The sequence below is a fragment of the Ruditapes philippinarum genome, unplaced genomic scaffold (assembly GCF_026571515.1).
Source record: "Ruditapes philippinarum isolate M1 unplaced genomic scaffold, ASM2657151v2 ctg6989_1_1_1_1, whole genome shotgun sequence".
NCBI classification, from domain to species: domain Eukaryota; kingdom Metazoa; phylum Mollusca; class Bivalvia; order Venerida; family Veneridae; genus Ruditapes; species Ruditapes philippinarum.
This window is the reverse complement of record NW_026853056.1, coordinates 8,604-33,428: the sequence shown is the minus strand read 5'-3', so window position 1 is coordinate 33,428 and position 24,825 is coordinate 8,604. Positions and strand designations below refer to the sequence as shown.

At 31.9% G+C, this 24,825-nt stretch overlaps 2 protein-coding genes across 2 annotated transcripts; both read left to right on the top strand.

The window, feature by feature from the left end:
* Positions 1-24: 24 nt before the first annotated feature.
* On the top strand, positions 25-15,997 carry LOC132732787 (low-density lipoprotein receptor-related protein 1-like). Its single transcript, XM_060719300.1, has 14 exons — positions 25-236; positions 870-994; positions 1,952-2,180; positions 2,853-2,987; positions 3,911-4,018; positions 5,879-5,998; positions 7,211-7,396; positions 8,041-8,120; positions 8,779-8,865; positions 10,181-10,343; positions 12,081-12,218; positions 12,705-12,824; positions 13,705-13,847; positions 15,451-15,997. The coding sequence occupies exons 1-14, from the start codon at positions 125-127 to the stop codon at positions 15,892-15,894; spliced, it is 2,190 nt and encodes a 729-aa protein (XP_060575283.1). The 5' UTR covers positions 25-124; the 3' UTR covers positions 15,895-15,997.
* A 1,035-nt stretch (positions 15,998-17,032) lies between these two features.
* Positions 17,033-24,436, top strand: LOC132732767 (G-protein coupled receptor GRL101-like). Its single transcript, XM_060719270.1, has 6 exons — positions 17,033-17,762; positions 18,010-18,539; positions 19,354-19,481; positions 21,676-21,724; positions 22,397-22,635; positions 24,265-24,436. The coding sequence occupies exons 1-6, from the start codon at positions 17,149-17,151 to the stop codon at positions 24,370-24,372; spliced, it is 1,668 nt and encodes a 555-aa protein (XP_060575253.1). The 5' UTR covers positions 17,033-17,148; the 3' UTR covers positions 24,373-24,436.
* The last annotated feature ends 389 nt before the right edge of the window (positions 24,437-24,825 follow it).

The window sequence follows — 24,825 nt, the reverse complement described above, 5'->3', positions numbered from 1 at the left end:
TATTTTATATTTGTAGTTCTAAGCTAAAACTTCAATATGTTATATGTTATTTGACTAGTTTTCTGTTTTGACTTCAAGGGAAGATTATCAACCCGAAGAGGTATCCAGCAAACAATGTACTTTTATGACTTATACAACCATTCGTCCCCTGTCATCTTGGAGAAGTATTGACTGTGACCAGCCATTATCTGCATTTGTAGTGTGCGAAAAATATTATAAAAGTGAAAATGAAGCAGGTCTGTTATCACATAGTTTATTACATAGCTGTTATATGTAGACGGGGTATTTTGTTTTCTTCAGGTACTTAGAAGAAGAACCTATGCTGTATAACAAATAAAACAATTATAAGATAGGATATATAACAAAGAGAAATATTTTACAGTAGACAATTAGACAATACATTCGAGATTTCATATTTATGTTGATAACAATCCGAAATTACAGCAATTAAATAAATAAAAACATAAATATATACCAGGTTGGTTACGATGTTTTTGAGAGAAAATATATAAAAATATGTAAGTATCTCAAATAAAAAATAACTACTATCCATAGTAAAAGACATTTACAGTGTATATACAAAGCACAACAATGCAGAGATCACTAAGCTGTCTAAATTCTTATCATTATATTAGTGGATTACAATAGAAATGTCATCAAAACGTTTAACATACATAATAACAAAACAGCACATACCGTCTCTTGTCAAACATATAAAAGGTCAGAATAGGGATCTATCAATAGACCAAGTTTGGCCAAACTTCCTGAAGATTACTTACCTACATATATTTCATTTATGTCGTTTCATAATTGTAAAAACCAATGACGATTAGGTGCCTTATGACAATAACAAGCGGTTTTGTTTCTAGAAATTTATGGTGAATATGATGTCAAGCTAAATGAGACGAAAGACAATTCTTCCGGCTTTATTTCGATAACAACAGGCTGCATTTGCCACGCCGAGGAGATATATGTAGCATGGTTTTATAAAGTGGTAAGCGACATATTAATACAATTGAAGGGGAACGGTGGAACGACCATGTTTCTTCATAATATTATGATGTCAGTGCTGTTGGTTCTAGGAAGCGGACTTGAAAGTAATTCATAGAAGTTGCAAGAACTTGTTTCGCAATCGAGCTAAAATTGATATGTTTAAACCAATAGAAATAAACTAAATGTTACAACACGTTCACTGCTTTTCCAGTAAAGTCGATATTCGTGTATTAAATGTATCATATACAGTTATATTGTCCTCCTGATATGACGTTAGACATGTCACATATGTTTGATTTATCTTTTACGCATCAATAAAAATATATTGAATATTCGCAAGAATTATAAAATATTGCAAAAAAGGCCAACAACAAACGGGCGGCGTTTAGTGAACGCACAACCGCCTGAACTAGCAACATACACGTACTATGATGACTTCATACATTTTTAAGGAATGAAAATAAACATAGTATTATGTTCACTTGATTATATTATAATAAATTAAAAAAATGTCGGATCTGCGAGTTGGGCAAGTGTTGTAATAGCCTTAACACTGTTTCTCAAAACTTTATATGTATTGTCAAGTAATGATTGGTTAATCAGCATCACGTGACTTTGATCTTGATATTGATTGGCTTAGAATTTAAACAATCCTGCACTTAGCTAAAACCCGACACTTAACGAGTAAATTCTGAACATTACGGAGAGCAGGGACAATGACATAAATTATTGTATGTGTGCATAAAATCTTATATATAAAAACGGTATTACGCTTCACTATCTGCGAAAGCCGAGATATTTTAGTCATACAGTTTTTACTTATTTATATTTAGTTAGTATTCTTTACAAAGAAGTATGAAAATGTCAGTTGACTTATAATATGACATTATTTACTTAATGGGAATGAAAACAAAAATACATTTGTACTTTCTATTGATATTGTTCTACATACTTTCAGGGCGCCGAGAACTATCCTTTCAGAAGTTTGGCTCAACAAGGATACTTTAGAACATACACAGAATGTCACCTTGACTGCCGTGGACTTCAAGCTGCCGTGTTGTCCACGGGTTTTTATTACACAGAGTTAGCTGATGGCATACCAGTATACCTTTACGTTAACTTAAGTAACAGCTTCTACCAAAGCAGCATAAAAGCTATAGTTTCGAATAGAGTGTATAAAATAAAAGGTTTGACTTTACATATGGTGATAAATATCGATTAAAATTTCATCAGCAAAATATATTAATAAAAATTATTGTGTCCCCACAAAAATATATTTGATAAAGCTCATTCATTGAAGAAAGAATTTGTTTCTACATGTATAAATATATAAATATATATTGGCTATTATATTTTAAACATTTTTCAACCTTTGATGAGGACCAACTTACATGGTATAGAGATTGTACAGTAATGCATTTAATTATTTGATCTTTACATAGTTGTATAAAGTGTCATGAGAATCTTGTGAAATTCTGATCAATGCAAAAACATGGTTCCAAATTTAAGCCGTTGTAAATTTTTTTATGTTAAGTACTGTTAATCTTGGATATAAAAATTGATACCAGTATTATTTGATGAATTGATTTGAAAGAGAAGGAGGTAGAAATAATTATTATATATCAAGTGCTACAATAGAATTAAACATGTTTAATATTTACTTGTAAGCCCTGCCCGTCTCTTATTTTAACTCCTGCAAGTATTCACTCTACTTAAAAAATAACTCATAATTTGTATAAACTGCAGAATAATTTTAAGACATTTGTATCTTATAACATATATTCACGCTGGATTATTTTTCTTTAACACATCTAAATGTTCTCAAAATTTATTTATAAGAAATGAAAATATATTTTCAGATGAAATTCAACAGCAATTTACGTTAAACACTTATTCTACGTGGAGTTGTGGGAATGGTGAATATGTATCAATATTGGCCAGATGTAATGGATATGTCGAATGTTCAAATCTGCAAGACGAACTTGATTGTGAAAGTATATAACATCTTTTGACACATCTTTATTTAAATATGATATATGGAGAAATATTGATGGAATAAAACGTGTATTTTTATTTTCTGTATTTTCACGGAATAATATTTTTCACTGCAGTGAAAGATATTTTCCTTTTTTTTACAGGTGTCTTGCTCTAAATTCAGTCAATACACAACATTGAAGAGAGTTCTTTTTCTATTCATGTTCTAAAGAAAGAAAAAAGTATATAATAAACAGAATACTTAAGTTTGCTTCTATAAATACAGGATTTAAATTATCTTGTGATATGAAAATTATCAAAATTCACTGTTGGCTACTGACACATGTAAAATATTTATTATCATACTACTCAATGAAAATATATCCTGTATTTATAATTAATAGTTGAATATCCTCTATATATTATCAGCTTCTAATAGAAAGTTTTGAGAGTGATTCAATAGCCTAATGAAACTAAACCAATTTTTTATAAACTAGTTTTAACTAGATAGAAGCCTAGACATTTGTGTAACCTAATCAGCATAACATTTGATACAACGTTATTACGTGTATTAATAATACTTTGATTGTGCTTGAATTATTTTGTTCTTGTAGATGCAACAATCTAATATTTTAAAAAGGACTTGTAACTCATATAATTATGAGGGTTAGCAAATGTCATCCAGGGTCCCTTGCCGCTGGTTCTTGTTGCTGATCATGAGTCGTTTAGGGGTCGTGTTTATTGAACGCCGCCCTTCCCTGTTGATCTTGTTTATTATATTCTGCACATGAAGTAATTACATGTTTATCAAAAATTTATTTTTTTCAAAACAACGGCGAGAACACAATCTAAAATATATTATATAAAAAAATATAATAACACCTAAAATATTCTAAAAATGCTAACCCTTGTATGTATCTTTGAATTGTTTTGTATTGTTTAGGCGATTGCACCAATGACCATTTTCAATGCACTGATGGAAGGTGTATACATGTGTCACAGTTATGTGATTTTACCACCGACTGTTTAGATGGCGCAGACGAGTACTGCGGTAAGTATGTCAACATATTATAAAACAACCAAATTCTTATCCCAAGTTTAAGCATTGAACGCTGCCTTTCCTGGTTTGATCTTGTTTATCATATTTTAAGCACTTTTGTCTAATACTTATTAAACATTTTTTACAAATTTATTCAAATCATTCTTTTGATATTTACACGCAATTTTAATTACTTGAAAAGAAACACAATGCCATTGTTGACATAGCTGTAACACACTGTTTATGTCACAGTGAGTCATTAAAATGGGTACAAACAAGGTGCTTGTTTTTTTCAAATTAAAATTTAAAATAACTGTCTTTTAACAGAACTTGTTAACAGAACAGAACTTTAACACTGGTTCTTGTTGCTGGGTCATATGGGGGTTGCGTTCATTGAACGCCGCCTTTCCTTGTTGATCTTGTTTATCATATTTTTGTTCCTTTTATTGTCTTCAATTCTTGATAATGTGGCCCCTGCTAATGACAACTTCACGGATTCCGTGGAATAGATGAATACAGACTCTGAATGTAGTGAACTGGGAGGTCGTACCAAACTTTCTTAACATTGTCTATCAGATTTTGTTAATATTTTATCAAATATTTCTATTTTAAAGCTTGATTTCAATTGTGTTTCAGACATTTTCAATTATATCAGGACTCTGTGATGGCCACGACATACATCTTATATTGGTATCATTTTTACACTGGGTTGTTTTCCTTGAAGTGTGTACTAGGGCATTGTCTTCTTGATATAGAGATATCCCCCTTTTGGAATATTATTAGCAATTACAGGGCACACGTTCTGATCTAGACATTCTATTCTTTTCTGAGTCAATATTCCCGACAACTGGTTGCCTCTACGCTTCCCAAGACATTCATGCCGCTTAACTACAACAGATTTTCTCCAAACACCAATCTCATTGTTTCTATTTATCTTAACCACTAAAAATTACTGATTTTCAATGATCAAGCAATTTAATCCAATATAAGTTTTGTTTACACAAGGAAATTCGTTTTTTCCTATAGCATTAAAGGTAAGCGTTTTGTCACTTTACGTCTGGTATACCCCATGAAAACTTAATATTCGCCTCACTGTTCTTGAAGATATAATTCGTGGCAATGCCTGACAATGGAGCTTTTTTATTAGTCGTAGCCATCCTTACAATTTGTCTGTCTCCCCTTTTCCCTAATACCAATGATCTTCCACTTCTAGAAACATTTTCAACGCTTTCCCTGTTATAGAGAAAAACCTACTTACTCCTGACTGACATTCCCAATGTTTCTGCAAATTTTTTGTTGTGAAATGGCATCACTTGCCAAAGATATATTACTTTCTGCTCAGTTGTCAATGCTTTCTTGTGTCAGACATTTTGCTGCAGACGACAATGGATTGTAAACAAGCAGAAAATACTTATTGTTTACCCCAAAGATAGAAACATGTTGAAAAGAAAGCATTGTAGCAAAACATTCAGTCAAGTAAGAGAGTCAATCTTAAATATATCATATTTGCTAAAGCAGTGGTTTAGCACCTTGTTGGCAGCCATTTTGATGACTCACTAGCCATGGACTGTAGATAAAATCATAGACTAAGCCAAACTATTAGAACAGTAAAATGAAATAATGTCTCAATAATTTTGGCAAAACAGAACATCGTATGAATCTCTGAGTCAGTACAATGTATTTCAAATTAAGACCTTGAGCAATCCGGTTGCTCATAAAAACAAATCGGAAATAAAATCTTAGACCTAAATTAGAAACACGATAAAAAAAACCTAGGACGGGGGGAGAAGATGGTATTTTGCCTTACATTAAAAATTGTAATAGGTTTCTTTAAATCATTAGTTATATATAATATTTATTTTACATGACAAGATGAAGGAGTTTGTTCCAGTGAGACATCATTCCGATGCCCAGAAGGACGCTGCTTACCTTTGGCAAAGAGATGTGATGGATATAAAGACTGTTTAGACGGGTCGGATGAGATATTGTGTCGTAAGATTTTTCTGAGAAAAAAAACAAAGTTGATTGTTGTATATTAGCAGCTAATTGGTTGTAGGTTGCGCAAATAATAAAACTCAAACGTGTGTATTTATGTATCATGTCTTAAAAATAGAGAGAAAAAACGCCCAAAACGACAAAAATGAAAATGCTTAAGGCTTGGTTTGATTGAGTTGTTCATAGGCGGTACTGGAAAGTGCAAGCTATCGTCCATGGCCACCCCGCGGTACCGCCGTAAGCAAAATTCAGCATTAAAATATGACAATGTTAAAATTTTGAATTAAGAAACATCACTTACAATGTGTTAAAAATGCAAAAAAAAAACAACAAATGTTTGAATACTTTTTTACTTGCTGTCACAATACTTGAAACTTTGGTTTCATTTTTCTAATAGTTTCAATTTCATGCTTATTAATTTTATTTAATTTACCACACTTATTTTTTCGGTGGGGGCTATTTAGTTATCTTTGCAACAAGATGTTTGTCAAACAATTTACTAAAAATGTACCGTAAAAATGCAATATATATATATATATATATATATATATATATATATATATATATATAAATGTATGTTGAAACTGAGATATGGAATGATGAATTACGTTTTTCCTTCTTATTTTTTTCCTTTTTTTAAGGAATTTAGATGATAATTAAAATGTATTTCATCATTAGAGACACAAATACAGGTTTGACTAGGATCTATGCTTAATTAAAAATGTTTCATCATAAAAGTTGCACGGTCATGCTTTTCTATCTATCTTTGATAAATAATACACGTTTCAACAAGGTACATACATTACATAATTATTTGATATTGACAAATATTACAGGGCATAAATATATATCTTATGAAATATTTTAATGAAATTTATCAACAGTAAAATTAAATTGGTTCCATTATTATTTGGTTGATTCCCGAAAAAGTTGTATCATAGAATGTCCTTGTTATTTAATACACATTAATAATGTACGTAAACAGAATAAAATGTTCCGGAAGAAATAATATTTTGCTATTTTAAGTAGGGTTTTATCCGTTTAGCAATGATTTTGTGCATGTGCCATATGCTTTTAAGGCAATCAATTAAGATATTTATTTCGTAAAAAGCATTTTGGAAGCACATTTTTTTAAAATTCAAACAATATTTTTTGCATCAGATATATAGCTTTATACACTTTAAACGTGTGTCTAAATTCTGATTATAGAAAGTTGCAATTCAACGAAAGCCTTTCAGTGTCGTGATAAGACATGTATATTACACCGTCTCAAATGTGATAAACACAAAGACTGTAAGGACGGTTCTGATGAGGAAATGTGTACTGATACACCGTTTAAATCGTGTGATGACGTTTGGGCGGAAGGTCATACTGAATCCGGATTGTATATCATCGGTGGGTTATATGAACTTTTGTTGTTGTCTGTGTGTATTTGTGCATCATAGTCACAGATTTTTTTTTCATGCTCCGATTGTCTCAAGCGCCCTCTCGAAACTTTTATATACCGGGAGCATTTTGATTCTGGTTTGAAATACAAGTCCTATATATGTCTTGAGCATATCATTTCCGTTTCTAACAATGTTATACATGTATGTCTAGTGTAGCATCAAGCTGACAATTTGTCTCAAAATAAAATGCCTGAAAAAATGTATGTACATCTTCAAAAATAATAGATTTTGACAACAAATAATACTAAATAACACTATAATTAAGTCGCAGAGTCTTCTAGATCAATAAAAGAAAATTTAGAGACATGAATATTTTATACTCAGAATTAAATGAGAGATAATTAAAGTTTGTCTTTATTAATGTTGTATTCAGTCTCAAGTATATGTTGGAATCAATTTTCCAAAAGGACTAAAACTTATACATGGACACAGTAAGGATTTTACACTGTGCAAGCACTATATACCTATTGAAAGTAAAATAAAAATTCTGCAAACATGAGATTCAATTGAATTTTAATGCTGAATTATTTTCAGTGTATTCCCGAAATAAACGGACAAAATCAATATAAGATCCGGATTTCTCTATTGCAGATGAAATGGAGGTAAAATGCGAGTTTGACAAAAACTTTACAAACATGACGTTTCTCCATCCGGACTGGGAATGCTTCGAGGTACGTTCACAGAATGGGAATCTGTCAATTGTTACACATTTTCTATTGATTCTGGTGCATCTGTGCACGTCTTTCTGAATCTAACTTTGAAGAATTATGCCTTCTCAAACTTACCTGTATGACATCATTCCAAATAAATATTTTATTTGATGTTCAAAATAACAATTATACCTTTTTCGAATTGCATATTCATCCTAAGAAATTAAAGTTTGAGAAACAAATATAGAAAAGAATAAAACCAAATACGATAAATGTTACAAAGGTGACCCTTAAAATTTATTATTTGACACCTCAGATTTACTTTATGAATATAACCCTTACTTGAAAATTGCTCAAGAAAAGTCAACCTTGCATTAGATACAGTAGATGTTTATCAAATTAGTTTGTTTTTAACCACCATAAGAGAGGTAATAAAAAATAATAACCAGTTACTGCAATAAAATAGAGAAGAACGTAATACCTTAGGAACACCAAAAACGACATAATTAACAATGTTACAGGCTCGGTTTGATAAACCCTAGTCATGGATGGTAATGGAAAGAGCAAGCTTCGGTTCATGCCCCCTGGTACCGCTTAAAGCAAGAATGCACCATTCGTCTTAATAACTGTGAAAATATATTGGCGATATTTATTTCTAAAAGTATCTTTTTAATTGTAGACAACGCCTCATTTCGAAAAACTTAAAATACATCCAGTTGATTCTGTTAAACATGCTGCAAGAGAAGGTTATGATTGTTCACTGAAGGTAAGTTATATTTTGATTAGATAGAATCTTATTTTACTTACTATGTGTGATGATTTGGTATAAATTGGAAAAATATGATTCATGTTAATTTCAACTGATATGCAATACGCTAACATTACATTAAAACCATTGCATTTTTTCTTTTGCTTTAAAGGCGCATCCAATTTGTTAGTTTTCTACAAAAGTTCAGAACGTTTTTAAAATAGTCAATGGGGACTGGTGTTTTACTTTAACATCAGATTTAAAGTTTGTTCCATGGTATACAGAAATCTGCGATAGTCAACAAACGTTAAGATTATGTTTAGAAATTAGACTGAGTGCGTTGCCCTAGTATGTTGCATTTTTGAGCTCGAAGATATAGAAATAAAATAGTTCCATCTTATATCTGTTTCCATTATTAAATGCTTATTAAAAGATAGCTGATGAAAGGATTTTGAAGTAAATTGGGCTGAGATGTAATTTCTCCGGCGTCAGTGTGTTTATTGACGGCATATGACGTATTGGCAATCCTTTATTTACTGCATGCATATATCCATATATCGTCGTGCCAGTTAAAAAGGGTTATATTGTGAACATCTTAGAATAGAATTTATTGTTCGTTTATCTTTCAATATGGTCATTGAATAAGAAATATATTTAAAAAACAATTTTATTTATTAATTGTTTTTGTGGTCGAGGAGTTAGAGTCGATGACTTCTAATCTACCTACCTCTTTGGCGTTGGTTCGATTTCGGGAGATGCTTTGGTAGTTTAGCGCGGAGGAAGGAAGTCTAGTACTGGTGTAACTTTCCAGGAACGATGGTTAGGAAACTACCCGCCTATATGACTGAAATACTGTTGGAAAAAGGCGTAAAATGAAACAAACAAACAAATCTTCCAATATACTCATACAAAATTGTGCTGTTAAATAGAGCTGAATAAGTAATGTATTTAAAAAGATTGGTTATTGTACTATTAAATAAACAAATAATTTAAAATAAAAAAATGCTTATGATAAATTACATAAACTAATAAAGTTATAAAAAAGAATACCCCACTCTTTTATCAGACAAATAAACGTTACCAGTAGTTTTTTAGGTATGATTTTTGATAGTAATTACTTTTGTGAAGTAAGATATAAAAATAAAAACTAATACGTAACTTTACAAATTGAAGTGCATGGCATAGAATTGGCAAAATGAAAAGTGATGCTATGCAAAGCTTAGCACATTCTTGACGAAAATTTAATTATTGATGCTTTTTATGATAAATTGTGTTAATCAATGCAAAACAGTACAATACTTTATGTTATTTTATTTTTTATCTTATTTTCCAGATTTCCCGAGTGCTTAAAAGATCAGAAAGGGTGGCAGATTTATCTGATGGTGCAATGACATCGGCAACATATAGATCAACGTTCAATCAATTCGAATTCAATGTTAACAATGCAACTCTTGACAAATCAGGGTTAGTAGATTTTACAAATACTTTACTACAGTGTACTGCGTTTTGCATTTTGTTTAGCTTACTAGAATTCATTATGGTTTAGAAAATAGTATTTGCCTTCAGCCTGTTGCAGAAAAGCGATATGGCCAGGGTTTAAAAAGTTATCTCTTAATTCTAAGAAAACTTGTGGAAAATAAAATAACATTTTGAAACTTATTATTATATTACTTAACATTCATAACTTTTCTACTGTTTTCATTACACAAACGCAATTAGACCTTTATCAACCTAAGGCACCCTAGACAATGATATAAAATTGCAAAACATTCACTCAGTTTACGACATATAATGCACGCAAGTTTGTATTCATGAAGGTTTAGGCATTTATCGGATAATGGACTTGTCTTAGAAACTTCGTCGGATGAATACAGCATATGGAATGCACGGATTTTCCAAGACCACCCCTTCCATATACACAGTATCATATGCATTAAAGGTATGAAATATAACATCGAGCTTTTGTAATCATTACTGTTTAATTCATATTCACAGTCATCTCATTAAGTAATACTCCAGTGCGGTTTTCTCCTTCTAATCACCCATAGTACATGTATATTGCTTACAATGTCCTTCCTCTTGTAACAATAGAAAGATAATCGAATTCGTAGGCGAAATTTAACTTTTCTCTTACCATTGATATTGTCATTTAAACATGTTCTGTCAACTAACGCTTTTTCTAAATTCATGGTGAATTAGAGATAGTCATTTTACATTATAGATTTATTTGAAATTACTGGTTACCTGTTGTTTGTTGGAGTCCGTATTATCAGTACCTATAAGGGTGGATAGACCCTTATTAAACTTATTAAACACCCGTTCAAATAGTTGGTTATGCATGAAAGCCGTTCATGGGCGGTGGTAGGGGGCGTGGTCGGAAACTTGCACTTTCCAATACCGTCCATGAACAGACACAATCAAATCGAGTCTGTATTATTTTTAATTTTGTCTTGTTGTTCCTTCTTTAGGGATTCTCTATTTCTCTCTATTTTTATACTATTGAGATATGTCCATACTTTGCAAAAAATATGAAAAACAAGATCAACAAGGAAAGGCGGCGTTCAATGAACGCAAAACCAACCAACCAACCGAACCAAATCAAAATTTCAGAAAAATGGCTAATGAAAGACACTTGGTATTGCCACTTGTTTTTTCTTTACTTGATGAGAACGTTTTGTTTACATCAGGTCTACAAGAGAATAAAACGGTTACTAGCAATTTCATTCAGTCTTATCAAAAGATCAATATTTACAATACAATACCGAAAGTATTAAACGTTTTGCATGATGAAATTTTTCTAAAAGGTATTAACTCTTTCTCTGCTCCAACCAACAGTAAACCAGTAAAGGACCAGGCTAGTGTACATATTCCTGTATATTTCAAACTTGTAACTGTGTTACCTTTTATATTTTTTCATTCATTTCGTTGATTTCTATATCATGCTGAACTATACAAGAAATAACTTTGATTTATAATGTCCCTTATTATTGTTTATTGAATTTGTTTCTAAATAATTCGATTTATACTGTAATCTTCTCATAATCTTTGTTCCTAAATTATTCGAACATATAGTTTTCTATATATTCGCAATAGGTGTTTAGTGTATTTATTTATTTTATTTTTGTTCTTGTAATTTTCATTTTTACATTTTGTTATCATTATGCTGTTAATGTAGTTATTAATTTCTACCTAATTGTTTCTTCTTTCTTCATATTAATATATTATCACGTTAGATTCTTTGCGACCAAGCCCTCCTGTATTCTGTGATGCAGCTGCCGAATCAACACAACATGATCATGTATGTATTTACACGACAGACGATTCATGGAAAAGTGGAGCGTGCAGATCAATGAAACATCTTTCTAATTGTGGTATGAAATTTCCTTGGATATGTGTAATTTCGTATTTGCTCCCTATAAGCTATTGCGCGTTAAATTTGCTTTAATGACATAAACATTTAAGATGTTCCAAATGTAAGCGAACAGTTTTTATCTCTCTACGGTCTCCCTTCCTTGAACACAACTAAAAATACCCTTATTTTACAAATCATGCATAAAACATTTACTATATGTAAGTCATGTTAATCAATGTTAAAAGAACTTTCTTTTCTGTTTATATCCATTATAATAATAATTGTTTTTTCCAAAAGTAAAATCATGCTAAATGTTGCATTCTGCACGGACCGGTGAAATGGGTGTTGACGATAGCTTAATATTCGAGTACCGCACATGAACTAGCTCACATTTTCAACGTTGCCGTTTTGTACTTATTTTAGGGGTTTCTATTTCTTTACTTCACTAATCTGTTCTGCTTTAATATTTCAAATGTTAAACATGTCATACATTTTGTAACTTCAGAATCGTTTGTCTGTGGACCTGGATTGTTTAAATGTCCAGAGAGTTATTGTATCCCGCAAAAGTTTGTATGTGATGGTATAAAACATTGTAATGGAAACGAAGATGAATCACAATGTCAATGTAAGAGATTTAAAAGGATACTTAAATTAATGATGAAAATATTAATAAGATTTAATGCACTCAAATCACGCTAAAATCTCAAAGTCCAAGCATGAATTTCTGTATAGTTTCTATATATTTTGTGTTTGAGGCGTGAATATATCTATATAATTATGTTGAACGAAATTTAGACGCCGACAGAATTCCCACGTTGTTTTAAAAGAAGTCATGTGACTTTAACAAACCCTGAAAGTGACAATTACAGATATAGTGGATATTGTATGATTTAAATAAATGTAGGTTATTCATTTTAAACGTAATTAAATGTTTCCAGAGTTCATTGTGAGAACTATTGGGTGATCATAATGCTCTAACCTGACCCACGCGGGTCAACTTATTAAACCATCAATTTATTCTTTTCAAGGAGAAAAGTTTTGTTCATGTGACTGCCTAGTGTATTCTTTTGAGGACATTTACAGAAAAATGAATGAAAAACTCAAAACTAAGAAATGAAATTTTACCTGTGTCTCCCTTTAATGAGATATTTGATTGTAGCATGCTTGGATATTACGGATAACAGATTGATATATTATTAAGTGGAATAAAAGTAATTGTTATATTGCTGCATTTACGATTTTATCAATCAGGTTTTATTCCTGTAGCTAACCTGAATCTTCAATTTTTGTCTCGTCCATCATCTTCAAATTACATGTAGACGGTATAAGTTTAATTTTATTATACTCTAAGTTCATTTATGATCTCTATAATACTTAAAATGTCTGCAAACAGAAAAACTATTCGAAAAACAAATTAAAAGCAGCAACATTGTTAAAGAGGAAAGAACCGTTACTTTTTTACTTAATCATATGTTAAGCAATATTCGTAATCTATTAAATTACAGTGTGTAATTCGATTAAAAGTACACGAATCATTGCTGGAATTGATTACAATGATATCATGGGAGGTATGGAGATGTTTTCACTACACAATATTGCAAAGCTATGGAATAGCAAGTTAGTGTTGTTTCAAAAGTTACCAAAAAAGGTAAATTATACATTCAATACAAGTGCATGAAACCCTTTCTGAAGACAACATGATTTTACTGTCAAAGTAGCTAGCATTTGCATTTTCAAAACTGATTAGGTCACTTAGGCTCTTTCGTCATAACTATGATGCGCAAGTAAAATGATTTGAAAAAAAAACTGCAACTTTGTACAGACTCTTGCATATAATGAACGTAAATTGATAACGGAGCATGTACCCTTTTTTAATATAATAACCTGTCAAAATCGATAGTAATTGAAGTTAAGAGGAGTTAAACCAAACAGCGTATTTAAATTATAATCTGTATTATTGTTTGGTTCGCTACAATAACTTTAATCCATATTCCAGTTAAACTCCCAAGTTTGCGGTTTTACAACTGGCAGTTCTAAGGCGATGCCCGACTGAGTTCATATTATTTATGATTTTATACCCAATATTTTACCTCCAGCCCTTAAATCTTAATTCTGTAATCTTATCCTTGTTATTCTTGATCTACATTCAATTAAATAAGCTACCCTTTAGGTACTCATTAGCGTTAATTGTGAAAGTGAATGTTATGACCCCTCCTTGCTCTATTTCTTGTCCTTTCCTACATAGGGCGCCATGGTGGGTAACTGTACAGCGGTAATGTGTAGGTGGGGTGTTCTGGGATTTCTTCCAAAATTCAATTTTATTTAGTTCCGCCCATTCTTATCTCGTTTAGGGCAAAAACATTCTTTTACTTGGAGACCATATGCCGCTTTCCATGGAATGGCACTACTGTGTCACATTGAAGATTCCATGATAACCGCCGTATAAACACATCTGCGGATGTTTCCCAATTCAAAATTTCACCAGTTTTGTGTTAAATGTTGTATTCTGCTTTAACCGATGCTAGGGGGCGTGAACGGTAACTTGCACTTTCCAGTACCGTCAATGAACAGACTCAATCAAACCGAGTCTGCAACATTTTCAATTTTGTCGTGTTGGGCTTCCTTTAATGATTCTGTTTTTCTCTATTGTCTGGTAGGGGATTGTGAGTGGGGACTGCTCTCTGCTTAAGTCGCTTTTTCTTTTTCTATTTGTCCTTTTGTACTTTCATTATGAAACATTTTATATATTTTCACTCAGATAAGATTCATTATAATACAACTTTTACACCCCTTGCGCTTAAGGAGTTGCATTGTTCTAAGGATGGATGCATTAGAATTGCTGCCACCGTATAGCCCTGAGGGATCGTAAGAGGCGATTTATATTGGTCCGAATTACTACAACAATAAGAGCAAAGATCAACCAGACAATGCAACGTTCACAGAACGAAACCTCCGAACCAAGTCTATGTATTTATCTGCGAGATGCTTTTGACACCTGGTGTTGCATTATGTTGTAAATCATTTTCCTGGTGCGGCGCCATTTGACAAACAACTTTTTTTTTAAATATTTGAAAAGGTAAAACTGTGTAATACAACTGCAGCATAATAATAAATCGTATTTAGGACACAGCTAGAAATAATTTTTAACTAACGGAATGCTTTTAAATCTTATACAATAATTTTGTTTGAAGTTTCAAAATTTTATCACAGCAGCGATATTATGAAATATGTGCCTGTCTTCTGTTTATTAGAATGGGGACAATGAACAGGAAATTGATGCATACTTGTATGATACTATCCTTACCCGGTCAAGAGTGAACTGTACTAAACATGAAGATTCCTGCATCAAAAATATACTGGTAGCTTTAAACGCGACAAATCTGTATCGAGAGCTTATTTGGGTGGAGACTCGATCCTTGCCCTTGAAGGACACACCTTTTCCAGACTTGTTCAGTTCATTCAACCGTTCGTGGAAAATTGTCATTGACCCAACAGAACAATATCCGATGAAAATTAATCACGGCAGCATTTCAGAAATACGAGTGCAAAGCATGGGATTATTACGAACAATTGGGCCAGACATACTATTCGAAAATTGTACTGGTAATTTAATATTATTCTTTGCTTTAAAGAAATGTCTGTGTATTCCTTTATGGTTAATTCAATTGTCCTTATTACAGGTAACTTGTATATAAAATTGTAAAACATTTCATTGGCATATAACATTTGATATTTGTTAGGCTCTTTAAGTTTTGATCGTATGTGGCTGTTTCAAGGATTTGGTAACAAAAGCATGTTTTAAGATGTAGTTACAATAAATTGTGTGCTTATGTATTACAATTTAGGAACGCTTTTTTTAGAAAAGAGCCTGGATATTAGTCCATTTTAATGTGTTAGAAATCAGCCATATTTAGGCATTTATAAAAAATTGTGAAATTTAGTGAACCAAAGCATAGACAAGACTGAAACTGACAGCACATTATCCTATAAAAAGAAGCATCAAGTAGATGGCATAAGCCTCATAAAAGAAAATGTAGACTATGCAACATCTAGAGGATGAATTTCATTTATGTACTCTGTACCAAGATATTAGACAAAGGCAGATGAAAAAAGATATTTTCATAGAATACCTTATGCACATAAATTAAGATAACTATATGAATTTTGGAAATGTGTGGATAGTTAAAAATTTAGCGATGTTTGTTTTCAGAAGTTTCATTAAAAAGACTGTACGTTGTCAACGATAACCATGTCCTTTCACGTATCATACATATTATATAATACTATAAGATGTTATGTTATTATGAACTAGAATTAACTTTGAAGTAGACCTATCACATGTATATCACGCTTGTATCATGACATTGTTATTTCTTTTGTAAATAATGTTTGTATTATTACTTTATATTGATACAGCCTACATACTTCGTTCAAATAAAGGTAATCGATCTTATATTTGATTGCCTGAACCTGCTTGCGCTTCAGCTATTACTGAAGCTTCTTAGAATATCATGACGTTTGTTTTCATAGTTTCAGGGAAATTGTGTAAAAATGAATACAGATGCAGTCTCAGCCGAGTTTGTCTTCCATTTTCAAAATTTTGTGACGGGATATATGATTGTCCACACCGAGATGATGAACAGATTTGCGATTTTGTTTGTCCGTTTGATTGTACTTGCCTGGGTTACAGTGTTTCATGTCCGCGGTCTCCCCACAATGTGATAGCTTATTTACCTTTTTTGACACGTAAATCTGACATCAGCAATGCCCATTACGAGTACAATGCGTTAACACTGGAGCGATCACTGCCCTTCTTAGCAGTGCTTTTTGCTTCAAACAGCAAGATCAATATCATTAGAACTGAAACATTTAAACTTGCTCCTAACATTGTTCACCTTGATTTAAGTAATAATGACATTTTTCTGATTCAGTCAAGAGCATTTCTTGATATGAAATTCCTAAAAACACTCGAATTGCACGGGAACAAAAAACTGGCAACAATTGAGTCGTACAGCTTTATCGGTTTGAAATTGTCAATATTGGAAATTAACAAGGCAAAATTGAAAGTGTTGAATGCTCAAACATTTTCCGGATTAAATGTCCAAAATCTTGATATATCTGAGAATGACATTGAATCTATTAGCGCATTTGCTTTTGATAATTTAAGCGTTGAATTCTTAAATGTGAATAAAAATCCTATAAAAGAGTTTAACAGTGATGTATTTGTTGGGATAAAAGATTTAAAATCCTTACAAACTCCATCGTTTAGATTATGCTGTATCAAACCAGTAGATTTATCGGAAGAGAACTGCTTACCACACAAAAATGAATTTTCTTCCTGCGAAGATTTGATGAGGAATACCACATTACAAGCTCTTCTCTGGACGATTTGTATTTTATCTATTGTTGGAAATATTCTGTCAATGCTTTACCGCGTAGTATTCGACAGTAAAAGACTCAAACTAGGCTATGGGATATTTGTGACGAACTTATCAGCAGCAGATTTGTTGATGGGCATTTACTTGTTGATTATCGCAGTAGCAGACAAAATGTTTAGAAATAGGTATTCATAAAGCACATTTTAATGAATTTTAGTTAATCCTTTTTATAAGCAAGATTTACTCGACGCAAGTCAATGTGTATAAATCATTTTGATCACGAAGAATTACTCACGTAAGAAAAACAATCCCGGAATATTTTTCTAAGACATTGGAAACAAAAACATTGGACTTCATCTTAATTTTAAATATACTTCGCCCGGGGGGTGTTTGTTAATATCACAAATGCTAGCTTTTTCCCCTATTTTTCAGATACATTGAAGTTGATGATTACTGGAGAAAGAGCACGTGGTGTATGATTGCAGGCGTGTTGTCTACAATATCATCAGAAATGAGTGTCGTGCTAATCTGCTGCATTACTATTGACAGAATACTAGTCATCAAATTTCCTCTTGGAACATTAAGATTCAAACCATTTTCTGCTTCAGTTACAGTAGCAGTATCTTGGTTGTTTGCATGTATCATTGCTTTTATACCGCTATCTGGGATTAATTATTTTGGAACGGCTTTCTACGGAAGGTCTCCAGTCTGTCTCGCACTACCCTTGACACGCGAAAAAACACCAGGCTGGCAATACTCTGTCGTAATCTTCATTGGACTAAACTTTATCCTGTTCTTACTTATTGCACTAGGCCAGCTTTTGATCTTCTTGGAGATTAAGAAACAGTCAAAGCAAAAACGGCGAATGAATGTGGCAAGAACAAACGATTTGACGGTTGCAAGAAATCTCCTCCTGCTTGTTTTGACGGATTTCTTGTGTTGGTTTCCAATCGGTTGTATGGGTAATGTGGTTTGCTAATGATCATGTAATACCAAAATAATTCGTCAGCCATTTCTAATTGATATCAGTTTTTCAATGTTTTTCAATTTGAGAAGCTGGCGCCCGTGTTTTAGATCAGGACTAAATGACCGGGGTTTTATTTTCATTATACCATGAAATAAATATTGGTCGTATTACAAAATATAAATAAGATTTAATATATTGCATATTTGCAAATAAAAAACGCTGCTTCGGGATGTAATTGTAGTAAAACAATACAAATAGAAGAATACTCGGATCAAAATAAAGATCAATTTCATAATAAGATCAATAGTTGAATCAACTTTTATAATTTAAGTTTTAACCATTTGTATTTTATTCTAAAATTTCATAAAAATGCTATTTCAAATTCCACTTTTATTAATATGATAATAAATATTAAGTATATGCGTTAACAACAAAGCTTTGATCCTGGTCCTTAAATCTAAAAAAACAAAGTGAAAGGTAAGCAAACTCATTTTATATATGGGATGTTTTATTTATTTTGCTTGGGATAGTAGATACATGTTATAATAGTAATTCCGAGTAATTTAGTACAAGAAGAAGCAACGATAGATAACAAAGCTGATTAAAGGGCCACTTTTGGTTCTCAATTCCCTTAATGCAAAGCGTTTGATGTAAATGATGTTTGTGTAACAAATAATACGGAAATTTATTTTTTTTCTATGGAATCATCATGTACCGTATTATTAATAAAAAAAACCTTGCTCAATAAGTATACCAGTTTTTCTCGGATCCATATTGGGCTATGTTATATTTATTTCCCTAAATTTCAGGAATTATGGCGTTAAGAGATAAATACGTACCAGAAGATGTGTATGCGTGGACAGCAATTCTTATTTTGCCAATTAATTCGGCTATGAACCCATTTCTGTACACATTTTCTACAATATTTGGGAAAATGGTATTGTCAATTTAATTACAATATAATAATACATCATCATAATTGTCATTGTGATCAATTAATTTCATTACATGTTTACGAAATATTTCAACGAAATAAACATTGTAGCACTTTCAGCACTTTAAGTTCCCTACCAGTTTTATCGTATGAGATTTTAGGTTTACCGTCCGTCCGTCTGTCTGTCCACCCGTCCGTCCGTCCACAAAAACTGGACCCCATTGTAACGCTTAAAGTACTGAAAATAGTTTCATGTGATTTGAAATATGGGTTAATGGAGCCTGGAGAATATACGTTATTTTAAGCTCGACTATACGGAGTATATTGAGAGCTTGACTTCTCTCATAGAATTGGCGACCGCGTCTAGATTTCCGATTAGATTTTTTTACGCAGTAAAATTTTTCACTAAAACTTCTTTATATCTAAAAGCAGCACCCCACAATGTGATAGCTTATTTACCTTTTTTGACACGTAAATCTGACATCAGCAATGCCCATTACGAGTACAATGCGTTAACACTGGACATCACTGTCCTTCTTAGCATTGCTTTTTGCTTCAAACAGCAAGATCAATATCATTAGAAGTGAAACTTGCTCCTAACATTTTTCACCTGGATTTAAGTAATAATGACATTTTTCTGATTCAATCAAGAGCATTTCTTGATTTGAAATTTCTAAAAACACTCGAATTGCTCAATAGGTATACTAGTTTTTCTCGGATCGATATTGGGCTATGGAATTAGGAATTATGGCGTTAAGAGATAAATACGTACCAGCAGATGTGTATGCGTGAACAGCAATTTTTATTTTACCAATTAAGTCGGCTATGAACCCATTCCTGTACACATTTTTTACAATATTTGGGAAAATGGTAACGTCAGTTTAATTACAATATAATAATACATCATAATTATTGTCATTTTGATCAACTAATTTTATTACATGTTTACGAAATGTTCAACGAAATAAACATTGAAGCACTTTCAGCACTTTTAGTTCCCTACCGGTTTAATCGTAAGAGATTTTAGCTTATACATAGCTTTATAACGCTTAAAGTACTGAAAATAGTTTCATGTAACTTGAAATATGGGTTAATGGAGCCTGGAGAGTATACGTTATTTTAAGCTCGACTATACGGAGTATATTGAGAGCTTGACTACTCTCCTAGAGTTGGCGACCGCGTCTAGATTTCCGATTAGATTTTTTACGCAGTAAAATTTTTCACTAAAACTTCTTTATATCTTAAAGCAGCACCCCTCGAAATTCGTGTTAATTTTCATGAAAATTTTGGAAATGTATTTAAAAGTAAAATATTGTGAGGTGAACAAAAAGAAGTAATTTATATATTGCAATCGGCACTTACAATCCAAGACAATTACCAAAATGTCGCTAACGTATGCAAAAATAGCACTTACTGCGTTAGTAACGCAGTAGAAATATGGTAATAAAATACTGCAAAATCAGTCTTAAACCACACATAACATGAACAATATAACTTGGATCTTGAGTATTTTTACTTATTTTAAAAAAAAAAATAGTATATTTGTCTCAATATTGATTTTCTTGAAATAGTTTGGCTCATCTGGAGGTTTGCAATTTTAAGGTATCTACTTCAAATATGTTTCTATCAATCCCATCATACGTGACAAGGTTCATAACTCTAGCACCTATGTTATCAACATTACTCCCATTGAACTTAGAATTTTCATGAAAAAATGTTGGGTTTCAATGATTAAGTTTCATTCTGAATTTTGTTGAAAATTATTATTTTTTTAACTTTTCTTCTTTGTTACTATTAATGATACATATTTGAAAATTTGTTATATTCTTTCACTTTTCTTCTTTGTTAATATAAGTGGCTCAATATAATTATTTAAAGTCATCTATCTTATCATTTATGACAAGGTTCATAAGTCTAGCATCTTTATTTAAAGAGTTATCCCCTCTTTAGTTTAAGGATTTTGTTTTTAAAAATGTTATAGTCTGGTTTCAACAAGGAAGGTTTAAAGATCCCCCGTATGTCTGTCAGTCCGTTTGAAATGCCAAACAATATTAGGTTTTAAATACATAAAAATGATTGCAAAGGCAAACAGGGAAAAGTGACCCTTTTAAAAGTGTAGATGAATGTGTTAAGGACAATAACATGTATTTGAAATTTAAATCATTACTTTAATGTTAAAAGGGTTTTAATATTTCAGAAATTAAATCCGGATGTAGACGAACAAGTACGTGTCGACTTAGGAAAAGGTAAACATGTTACATGAAACTCGTAAAACATAAAAATGTAACATAAAAAAAATTCTTATTGCATTTATTAAAAACTATGAAAAGACCGACATAGTTTGAGAAAAAATATTGGATTCCAACCATCAACCGGATAAAAGTATCAATCATTTTAGTGTGGCTATCACACACATCACGGGAGAAATGTAATTCTTTTCAAGATAAAGATTGGTAAACGGTCTTAATTTTTTGACACTTATACTCTTTTGACCAATCTAAGTATATCGGACGGAAGGAAAATAAAAGACGCTAATCATATGATTATATTTACGCAATTTCATCTTAAATAAAATATTTCTGAATGTTTATCTTTTCGTTTTCAAATTTCACAGCTGATTATAACTTAACACTGTTCACACTTTTCAAATGATCCAAAAGAATATTCAATAGATTTCATTATGCAATACCTTCTATAATGAAAGATTTTGTTGTTCATGTCTGGAAATTGAATATACCCAAAAGGGAACATTCAATCCTCTCGCATGCGCACTCTATACATAAATCTCAAGGTATCTATAAAATCGATAGCATAAAATACGGCATAGGTGACTGAGAATAATTTAAGGTGAACGAATAGAATAAAAACAAAAGAAATGAAAATTACAAAGAAAAGTAATGATTTTTTTTGTAATGTAGAAATCGCTACGGCGGCAGTTCTTGACACATTACCGTACTTTATGGCGAGGAGACTCAAACGTGGAACTCGAATAATTTCTCTACAAGATCATTTACATGGGGGGACAATGACACAATGGGAGAAACTATGTGTAGCATACCAGTTGGCTGAGTGTTTGAGCTGCCTACATTCTAATGACCTAGCCTTAAAAAAGATTACAACGAGCTCGATATTGCTTCGCTTGAACTTATTAACCAACGTAAGTTGTATGCAATGTATTTTAGATATGTCTTTGTTTCAATTAATGATATATGCCATATTTGCAACTTTTTATATGGTGAGCATACAATGTAATCAATATAGCAAATACATGACAGTGGCTGTCATTCTATTTAAACTTCAATGAATCGAGACCAGCCTTAAAATGTTATTAAGTCTACCTATGTCGAGTGTATATAAATATATATTTTCTATAGACGAGTATACTTGTATGAACTCTATTTTACGAGTACAAAGCTACCAAACCTGTATTGAACGATGCGTTAGCAAAGTTCTAGGTTATGGGAACTGTATACGAGTCTAATAGAATGTGTATTATACTCAAAATAATATTCCGGCAACAATTTCACATTGACAATTTTTTTTTGGACATTTTGACAAAACTTTGTTACTTAAAAGGATTAATCTGGCTCCCTGCCTGCATTTACTGCGGAAAGTAATTAATGTAAGAGGGGAAGGAACTTTAGACTAAAAAAGGATTGGATGCGAATTATCTTTCAAAACGAAAATGAGGCTAGAGAAAGATCAATGGTAGCTTGATGATTTTATTTTAAGGGGGCAGGGGACATATTCGAATGATGGCCCCGGTCAAATTTTTTAATAACTCAGACATGGTGTTTTGAAGGTACTGATAACTTCTGATATTTCTCTGTCATTGTAATTCTTTCTTGTTTGTGTGTAGGAAATGAGAAGTATTTTTGGGCTTTTACCCGAAACTAAGCATTTTGGTAGCTTTGTATGTATTTCTGACTCTCCGAATGGAGGTGAAAAAGTTAAAAATCAATCTTTGACAGTTGGCGCCAAACAAGTAAGAAATTTCAGATAAATTTTGTGAAAAATCTAAACGTATGACAGACACTTTATTGGTCATTTCTGAAAATGCCATAGCTTGCACTGTGTGTTACTGATATTTTTAAAGGAATCGGGCGGATTCTGGAGTATGCTGCACCTTCATGAAGATTGCCCATATTGGAATATTTTAGGTGTGATTTTGGCTGGGTGGGGGTAAATATAAATTACTCTCAGTCATTTTTTGAAGGAGCAATGCATGCAAACTATAATTTTCTTCAATGTATGTCATATATCATTGAATAATGCTGTGCAACTGGTTATCTGCCTGTAAAACAGATTTTGAAATATTTGGAATTGTGTTTCTGGTCACACTGAAATACAAAATTGTTCATTTTTAGGTCCCCTGCCTCCTAATTGTAAAATGATAACGAGGCTAAATGGGTTAGTTGCAAAATAAAAACGAGGCTAACTGGAGTAGTGGCAAAAAAAACGAGGCTAAATTGATACGATTGGATCAAATAAGGAGTATAGTGGTAGATCAAACTATACAAACGCTGAGTGTTTATCTGTTTCATTTCAGCTTACATTTCTGGCCCTATAGTTATTATTCTACCAGTCGCATCATCTCTATATATAATGTTATGGAAAAAATTTAAATAAGAGTATGAGTATTAGATAATTCTAATTTTGGTTAATAATACAACACAAATGCACTAATGAAAATGCATTAGCAGGATTACTAAAATGCGGTCATTGAAAAGTCTGCACTTTTGGTTTACAAAGAATTCGTTTAAGTTTCATTTTTACTTGTTTTCAGTCTGTTGCTATGATACAATTACAACGACCAACAAGCGGGAAAAGCCGAGTTTCACGTGCAGAGAATGTGTATCAGTTCGGTTGTGTTGTTGAACAGCTTTTCTCGTAGTTTTGATCTAAAATGTCTTTGAATAGCCGTAACCTGTCCGTACGCTTGATTTCTTTTTCCAACAAATTTTATCTTCAGATGTGGTATATTTTTATTTGTGTCCGGGGGGGTGATGGATGTTGTATTCTTTCATTATCCTTATGTGCAGGCTTAATCAAACTGAGTCTGAATGTTCATGATATTTTGTTGTGATTTATGATTCCGAGGGAACACTCCTTTTTAGATATTTTTGTTACAAAATATTCTGAAGTTTTTAAATGTTACTTAAGGATGTAGATAATAATTATTGTGATGAACTGGACATATCAGTTGTAGGACTCATCTTTTTAAACTCTCTTATGATATTGTGCGAATTTTCATTGAATCGTACAAACTTTTATTAAACTCAAATTCGTTTAAATTCGCGGTTAAAATGATGTGATTCGTTTAAATTAATTCAAGTCAAAAGTAATT

Excerpts from the sequence above, each read along its gene's own strand:
- LOC132732787 (XM_060719300.1), top strand. The coding sequence starts at position 125 with ATGACTTATACAACCATTCGTCCCCTGTCATCTTGGAGAAGTATTGAC. Across the intron at positions 237-869 it reads TAAAAGTGAAAATGAAGCAG|AAATTTATGGTGAATATGAT; the intron begins GTCTGTTATCAC and ends TTTTGTTTCTAG. Across the intron at positions 8,866-10,180 it reads GTTATGATTGTTCACTGAAG|ATTTCCCGAGTGCTTAAAAG; the intron begins GTAAGTTATATT and ends CTTATTTTCCAG.
- LOC132732767 (XM_060719270.1), top strand. The coding sequence starts at position 17,149 with ATGAAATTCCTAAAAACACTCGAATTGCACGGGAACAAAAAACTGGCA. Across the intron at positions 17,763-18,009 it reads GACAAAATGTTTAGAAATAG|ATACATTGAAGTTGATGATT; the intron begins GTATTCATAAAG and ends CCTATTTTTCAG. Across the intron at positions 21,725-22,396 it reads ACGTGTCGACTTAGGAAAAG|AAATCGCTACGGCGGCAGTT; the intron begins GTAAACATGTTA and ends TTTGTAATGTAG.